General features: G+C 40.0%; 1 protein-coding gene across 1 annotated transcript in view; it reads left to right on the forward strand.

Annotated features, from left to right (window-relative positions):
• The window catches only part of col11a2 (collagen, type XI, alpha 2), a 56,569-nt gene extending 51,672 nt beyond the window's left edge, over nt 1–4,897 (forward strand). The window contains exons 57-68 of the mRNA XM_035681892.1: nt 782–835; nt 1,117–1,224; nt 1,365–1,418; nt 1,685–1,846; nt 1,963–2,016; nt 2,171–2,206; nt 2,329–2,382; nt 2,493–2,778; nt 2,977–3,089; nt 3,471–3,539; nt 3,755–3,991; nt 4,692–4,897. Of these exons, the coding sequence (XP_035537785.1) occupies nt 782–835; nt 1,117–1,224; nt 1,365–1,418; nt 1,685–1,846; nt 1,963–2,016; nt 2,171–2,206; nt 2,329–2,382; nt 2,493–2,778; nt 2,977–3,089; nt 3,471–3,539; nt 3,755–3,991; nt 4,692–4,838 (1,374 nt within the window). The 3' untranslated portion in view covers nt 4,839–4,897. The remainder of the gene's footprint in view (nt 1–781; nt 836–1,116; nt 1,225–1,364; nt 1,419–1,684; nt 1,847–1,962; nt 2,017–2,170; nt 2,207–2,328; nt 2,383–2,492; nt 2,779–2,976; nt 3,090–3,470; nt 3,540–3,754; nt 3,992–4,691) is intronic.
• The last annotated feature ends 3,341 nt before the right edge of the window (nt 4,898–8,238 follow it).

The raw sequence follows: 8,238 nt of genomic DNA on the forward strand, positions 1-8,238 counted from the left end.
AAGGCAATAAAAGCCCCAAGAATACATTAAAAAGGATTGCCTTTATTTGATATAGAGATCAATGACCATGGACTGTATAATAAATGTGAAACGAGGCCAATGCTGACGTACTTTAAACCTGCATTCTTTTTAATGGCCACTAGGGGCCTGTAATATAATACAAAAGGAAGAAAAATGAATCACTCGATTTATTACCTCAGCAGACAATTTCCTGATGAGCTTATGGTCTCAGTCGCTAGTTTCAAGTCTTCTTCAATACAGTTTGATGTTCATTATGTAAATTATCATCCCATTTAGACTAAAATAGATGATAAAGTAGGGTATGCTTTTGGGCCTGACTGCCTTGTGATTGACAAGTAATTCTCAGAGAGTCTGTCCAGTGCACCACCCGATCAAACTGTCAAACTAAGCAGTGCTGATGAATATGAATCTCCCCTAAAATGTTTTCAGAAACACTTTTTAGTTTACTGTTTGTTTATCTGTAATATAAGAAGTGTTTTGACCAGGCAAGCGACCATTGTTTTCCTGCGGAAAGCAAGCACAGCCGATAAGCACAGCTCAATTCGCAGTACGTCACCACTACTAGTTGGAAAAAATGGCCATGCCTATGGCCATGATGGCCATAATGCCAAACACAAGGCTTCAAACGGTATACTTGTAAATGACATAATCTAGAAACTATCTTTATAGCTATAGATTTGATGAAATTATGTAATTTTAAATATTTAAATATATTGTATTTTGTGTTCATTAATGCACTGTTTTATGTTTTATTTGCCAGGGCCCTGCTGGAACAAGAGGACCTGAGGGACGTCAGGGAGAGAAGGGAACTAAGGTACATTTTTCAACTCCCTGTGGTTCTAAAAAGATGTTTAGTTTAAACTTATGGCAAACTCATGACCAATTCCATCAGTGATCCCAGGACCAACCACAAACTCTGCTTTTATTCTGAAAAAAAGAATGTAGTTATTTTTCCCTGTGATTTGTTATTTAAGTTTTGCAGATACCTTGTCTCCTCTCGTCTTATTTTATTTTGTTGGAGAATTGTGATACATAGCTTATGTTGTTACATAACTTTTTAAAATATTTATTGATTACTGTTACCACCATTTACAGGGAGACCCAGGTGCTGTCGGCCCACCAGGAAAAACTGGCCCTGTGGGACCCCAGGGTGTACCAGGAAAACCAGGAACTGAAGGTCTTAGAGGACTCCCAGGATCAGTGGTCAGTAAAGATTTTGATTTAGAATTTTTGTATTTGTTAATGCGACTATTAGACAATACAATAGTTCATGAGTAACAAGTGATGCGTATGTATTATTTGTTGGATTGCCACCACCTGCTAAATGTGTTCCTGGGTTTTAGGGTGAACAAGGATCTCCAGGACCTTCTGGACAGAAAGGACCACCTGGGCCTCTTGTAAGATAACAATTCCTTTTTATTTTCATGTATACATCTACTCTGCACTTTGACACACAGTACATTCAGTAAAATAAGTTGTTTAGTTACTTTTGATCAAACAGCAGTCTTTCCTCCTACTGCCTTCTTATTTAATCCTCCAACTTTCCTCTTCCTGTCTTCCACATCTCCTTTCTTTTGCCTCTCTTCATCTCCTGTTTTTCATGTTTCCCATCTCCTTAACCACCTCCTTCTCTCCTCTTCTTTCTCTTCCTCTCCTCCCGTAGGGACCTCCTGGTTTGCCTGGTCTGCGTGGAGACCCTGGTGCCAAGGGAGAGAAGGGACACCCAGGTCTTATTGGTCTCATTGGACCCCCTGGAGAGCAGGGAGAGAAGGGAGACAGAGGTCTGCCCGGCCCTCAGGGATCATCTGGATCAAAAGGAGAGACTGTAAGTCTGACCTGTTTTACATGTGTTAGGAGGAGCAGCTCAATCACCATTATTCACCTTAATTGTAATAATAATGTATAAAAACTATTTTGAAAGACATGTCATGTATTTTATAGGGAATGTCTGGAGGCACTGGACCCATCGGCCCTGCTGGTCCTCCTGGTCTGCCTGTGAGTACTGTTTTATCCATGAACATTATCTCACTTTCGTATTCCTCTTTGCTCAGTTCCACAGATGTTATTAAGTACCATATAAATTAGTGACAGCCATTAAACACTGATGGATGGTCCCCGTCATTAAACTAAAACCTTATATCTTTTACAGGGTCCTCAAGGAGTCAAAGGAGCTAAGGGTTCTTCTGTGAGTACACTTTAAGAGTGTTTGCACCACGAAGAATGAATGACACTGTTAATGAAAAACGCATTGATTTGGATCTGATGCAGTAATGCTTCTTGAATCTTTTATTTCTCTGCTGTGTTTAGGGAGGAGCTGGTCCAAAGGGAGAAAAGGGTGTACAAGGACCTCCAGGACCTCCTGTAAGTATTTCAACTTTTATTGTAAAAGAAAGAAATTTCTTATCTGCTCACTCTTTGCACCTCACTGTTGGTAGTCACTTATTTGATGAAAATGTAAACTTGCTACCCAGGGCCCACCAGGCGAGGTCATTCAGCCCCTGCCCATCCAGAGGAGTCCCAAGTCCAAACGTTCCATCGATGCCAGCCAGCTGCTCCCCGAGTCCGACCCCGACATGCTTGCATCTGATGCCGCTGGCACTGAGTTCCTGATGGGCAGTGAAGGCATGGAGGAGATCTTTGGCTCTCTCAACTCGCTTCGACAGGAGATCGAGACCATGCGTTTCCCTCTTGGCACCCAGGACAGCCCTGCCCGCACCTGCCAAGACCTGCACCTTAGCCAGCCGGACCTCAAAGACGGTAATAGAATTAATTTATGAGTACTATAAATATCCTCTCAACTACAAACATGTTACTGCACTAACATTACATTAAAAAAATAAGTTTTTTGGAAAATATTGACATTTCATGTTAAAGATTTACCTTAATATTATGTAGTCATAACAAGACTCTTAGAGATTAAATTTTTTCCCCATCTTGCTTTGTCTCCCTCTGCAGGAGATTACTGGATTGACCCCAACCAGGGCTGCTCTAGAGACTCTTTCAAGGTCTTCTGTAATTTCACTAACGGAGTGGAGACATGCCTGTACCCCAGCAAGAGCATCAACACGGTCAGTCCCCCGAACCAGCAGTTTTTAAGTCTCCTTAAAATCCTGTGAAATCTTCCAACACTTACTGCTGAGTTCAAGTTAAGAAATCTGTTAAACTAAATATGCAAGGGATAGGAATGATGAATTTTGCTGTGAAGAAATTTTAGGAGTACTAATCACTGTTGGCGAAGGTTTGCAGTCTCTGATTGCCCACTTTCTAGAAACTAGAAACTTCCCAGTTACATTTGCAGACTTACACAATAATAATAAAACTAATAAGTGCTTTAATGGTTCAGGAAAAAATGGTCTGGTTTTCCCACACAAGCTGTGTTTATTTATTCATGCAAAGCTAAACTAAATGTGTCTGACTATAATATGTGATGTGGACAATTCTGGTGGCAGGTGAAGATGAGCTCCTGGGACAAAGAGACTCCTGGATCCTGGTACAGTCAGTTTGCCACTGGCAGTAAGGTTAGTAAACCTCTGTGACAAGTTATGAAACTTTTTTGTTTTCGTTAATAGTTTAGTTCTTACCTTTACTTAATTACCCTGTATTTTGTTGCAATCTCTTCCCCTTTCTTTGCATTCCCTTCTTTTGCTCTTCCACCTTTTCCTTGTAATTATATTCTTGTCCTTCCCCCAAATCCCATTCTATTACCTCCTCTTCACACTCCCCCTCCTTCCAGTTCTCCTATGTGGACTCTAATGGCGAGCCTGTGGGCGTGGTCCAGTTGGGCTTCCTGCGTCTTCTGAGCGTTCAGGCCCGCCAGAACCTCACCTACCACTGCCACCGCTCAGTTGCCTGGGCTGACCGAAGCGCCAAGAACAGCTATGACAGGGCACTGCACCTCAAGGGTGCCAACGATGAGGGGCTGAGCTACGAGACCAACCCTTACATCAAGGCCTTGGTCGATGGCTGCTCTGTGAGTTTGAGCTTATTAAGTCTTTCTGGAAACCTATGTATCTTTGTTTTGGACCACATGCTGCACTATAATAAAAATAATAATTGTTTAAAAATACTTTATTTATTCAGCACCTTTCAAAACAAAGTCACAATGTACTGTATGTGCACTGTAGGATAGTCCATCAAGCAACTAACCAATGAACCAATGAGTCAAATTTAACTGCTTCTACTGTATCTCTCTAAGTGAATTTCCATTGGTTTGCACTACAGATTGATCCCTTGTATGTTATGTCCTGCACATCAAAAGTCAAACAATTTGATCACAATGACATTTAACATACAGTATTTACAGATTATGATTATGAAGTATTTAGCTTAATCTCAAAAGAAATTGAGACTTATTTGACTAATTTGATCTACTGTGTGTTTGATATATTATCTTCTATCTAATAGATATGTTTTCACTTCTTTATACTGAATGGGAACGATAAATGATAATCCATTGTGACCTTCTAGCACCAGGCAGCCTCATCTAAGGGCATCAGTTCTCTTTCCAAAATGTTTTAATTTGCCATGTTATGATGCAGAGTTTTAAAATGAACAAAATGATTCAAGCTTATTTTCACACAACCTTAGACAATCTTTGTACACAATTGTGCCACATGTATATCTTGAATCTAGTTCCTAACACGTGTCTCTCGCTCTTTCTCTCTCTGCAGTATCGTAAGGGCTTTGACAGGACAGTCCTGGAGATCAACACGCCACAGGTGGAGCATCTTCCTCTGCTGGATATCAAGGTGTCAGACTTTGGGGAGAGCAACCAGCAGTTTGGCTTTGAAGTGGGACCTGTCTGTTTCCAAGGCTAAACACACACACACACACACACACACACACACACACCCACACTCTTCAAGCAAGAGCAACACATACAAATACTCACGCACACACACATGCACTTAGAGACACACTTATATATAATAAACATACACGCCCAGTAATTTGTAAATTAACTTGTAAATGATATGAAACACACACACAAACCCACAGACACACACACTTACACACGCAGATGCTGTTGTGAGACAAACACGCACTCACACTCAAGTACGTGCCTGGGGAAAGCAACATCCTCCCAACAATTAATGGACGTCAAAAAAAAGTAGAGGAGAGAAATGAAAAACTCGTGGAGAGGAGACCATCGTTTGGGCGCACAACCACGAGAAAGGAAGAAAAAAACAGGAGAGAGTGTTCTTCGGAATAAAACAGTGTTTTCTTTACCAGCAGCGAAAGGGGCCGGCCTGAGAAAGAGAGCAAGCCAGCGACTTGAGGCCTGAAGCCCCACACCCCCGTCTCCGATCCCCCTCTCACTCTTTTCTCCTCCCCGCTGTCTTTTTTCCACTCATCTCACCTGCTCTACCTCCCCCCTCCTCCTACCAAAAAAGGGTCACACCTGGACATTATTTCCATTTCTTTAATCCCACGTTCACACTGTAAGCAATGTGGTTGACAGTCACTCTTTTATGACTGACGAGAAGTGCAAGAGGCTCCTATGTAGCTGTTAAATCGTGTGTTTTGAATCACAGCTTGGCAGTTGTTGGGCGTTTATTCATTTAGTCACTCAGATAAAATGTTGAGAAGTGATAGCTGTACAACCAACTTTTTATCCGTTTTGCACTTGCCAGCCGGAATTTATACTTGTGAACCAAAATCAAATCAATCAAAACAGCAGACACCAAACTGACCAGAAAATGACAGCTAGTGGTTGCAAATGTTCAGCTGTAGCTGACATAAAGCTTTGGTCCATCTCTGTTAGGGCATCTATTCTTCTAGTTCTGTAACAAAAATGAATGAACGTCCAAGTGACTTGTCAATCATGTTGCTGACATGGAAAACACACTCTCAGCTCTTATGTTATTACATCAAAAGGAACCAAAGAATTAAAGCCACCAGTTTCCACCCAGAATAAAAAAAGAGGGAACTGCTGAGTCTTGCCCGTTAGATAGATCTGTTTTCTGTCTTGTTTAAGCTGCCACAAAGTGAATTTTCTACTATATGTAATATTCTCTTCATGACATCACCCTGCAGTTTTATTAAAACAGTCTAAAAATGTGATTCACAGCTCAAAGTGATGATTGAAAAATCTTTCTGGTGTTACGCAGTGAGGTTAATGGAGTCCAGTATGACGTAAGATTCATTCTGTTTTTAAACTGGACAAACTTTCCTCTGCCGAGAGCAGCAGAAGTTCTCTTTGAAATGTTCATTTGTTAACGTTGGACAAAACCTGCTGCATACAGCAAGGCAGGATGGGAGATGTGTTGATACCTAGATCAGTGAATTTAAAAGCCATTATTTTTGTAAACTGTGCTAAACTTGATGCTATTGTACTTACATGTTAAGGGCTGATTCTTATTTAAATCATGGATCAGGCTACCAGGGTCGCTAACCACACACCAGTCCAGTATTTGCTGAGTCACTTTCGGGGGATTATTGTTTTCCATCCAGAACACATTTTCTGATTTTGCATCCAAGCACAGAACATCATCAGGGTTTAAATATGTATATGAGATTCAAAGTTCCCTCCTTATTTTTCCTACAGCAGTGAATAAAATGCATGCTTTACTGTAAGAAACTGTGTGGCAAGGTGCTAATTATACCAAAGCATAAAAGTTTTAGTATTCACCCTGAGTCCTTCATTTTTTTTTAGTCTCTTTTACAATTTCATAAAGCTTCTTACTGGGGAAAATGTGCATTACATTCCATTTGTACAGAAATAGTGATATTCTATTGTATTTATTTAAAACAAACAGGGTGCTTTGAGATTAAAAAAAACAAGGACCACCAAATATTCCAGTCAAATGTGGTATATTTCATTTGTATTTATTTCCTGTAGCTGACACTTGAAGGTCAAGTGAAGCGAGTGACTTGCATGTTAAACTCACTGCCAGCCTGAGTTATGGTGCTTGTGTTCACGCCCTGTCCAAACTCTGTTTGGAGAACCAAAGAATCTGTGGCCATATTTTATTGTAATATCCCTTTTTAGTGTTTTCATCAACTGTACTGTGCTGTTAAATTTTGCTTCCACTGTAATGATTAAATGGTGACTCTCCAGTTCTGTCACATTTTCTTGTCCTTGCTACTGTTTGAGTTGGCGTGTATCATAGAACATCAGTTTACTGAGTCAGTGCTAAAAATATTGGCACACAATCCGCTGATCTTTTAAATTTCTATCTGAGACCACAGCGGGTAGGAGAAAGGTTTGAGAGGGAGGGGACAGCTCTGTCAGCCACCGTGGGTGGCTGTGGGGCAATATCATACTTGGGTCTGGTTTTATTTCTTTGTTTTTTATTTGTTTGTCTTTTTTTAATATCGCAGGGAAATGGGGATGGCCAAAATCTAAAAATTTCTAAATCTGATCGTGAGATTCTCCAGAGAGAATGACCTCAAATATTTCTTTTTATTGTGTTGAAGACGAACATTTCAACATAAAAATATGGTGCTGAAAAGAGAAAAAAGTTATTTTATAATGTGTGTAAGTAATTTTTTTAAATTCTTGTTTCTGTAATATATAATCTTTTTAAAAAGAGCTGCTTGCCTCTTGTTTTTCTTCCTCCGCCCCTGTCATCAGTACTTCTCTTTGCTTACAAATGGCCACAGGACATTGCTGTTCCTCATTTGTACAGGTAGTTTAATGGTTTTTGTGTGTCATGTTGGGAAAAGATACATACAAGAAGTACACACCATCCTCGTGTGTGTTCATGTAATTCATGTTGTTTCAATTTAATATAAATGTAAACTATATGGTTTCCTTTCTTTTTTGTTGGAAAATACAGCTTTTGCCAGACTTAAAAGTCAATTTTAAATCTACAGAACCTTATGGGTATTGCTGGTAGATATTGTGATAGTCTGTTTGCGTTATTCAATAATTAATCCTCCAAATCAGACTGAATTGTGACCCTAGGAACTGAACTTAGTTGTGGCTACATCGGTCAGTTTAGACAGGAGCACCAGCAGTGTTATCGGCCAGCATGCTATCTTCCGGCTGTCTCACTGTGGAGATGTTAATGAAGTGGGGTTTTAATGCAGTTTTGTTGCATTTTTGGACTGAAAAACTAGAGAGTAGACTTGTTTTAGTGTTAAACGGCTGTTTTACAGGATAATGCGAAGTGTTTCTGCTTTGTTTGCTAACTTAACCGGATGAAAACATTAATTCGAGGGCAAGAATGATCAATTAATGTCTTTGAGATTTATATATATATAAATATTTAC

This window comes from Morone saxatilis, unplaced genomic scaffold (assembly GCF_004916995.1).
Source record: "Morone saxatilis isolate NCDOM2014 unplaced genomic scaffold, NCSU_SB_2.0 Contig9, whole genome shotgun sequence".
Taxonomy (NCBI): Eukaryota; Metazoa; Chordata; class Actinopteri; family Moronidae; genus Morone; species Morone saxatilis.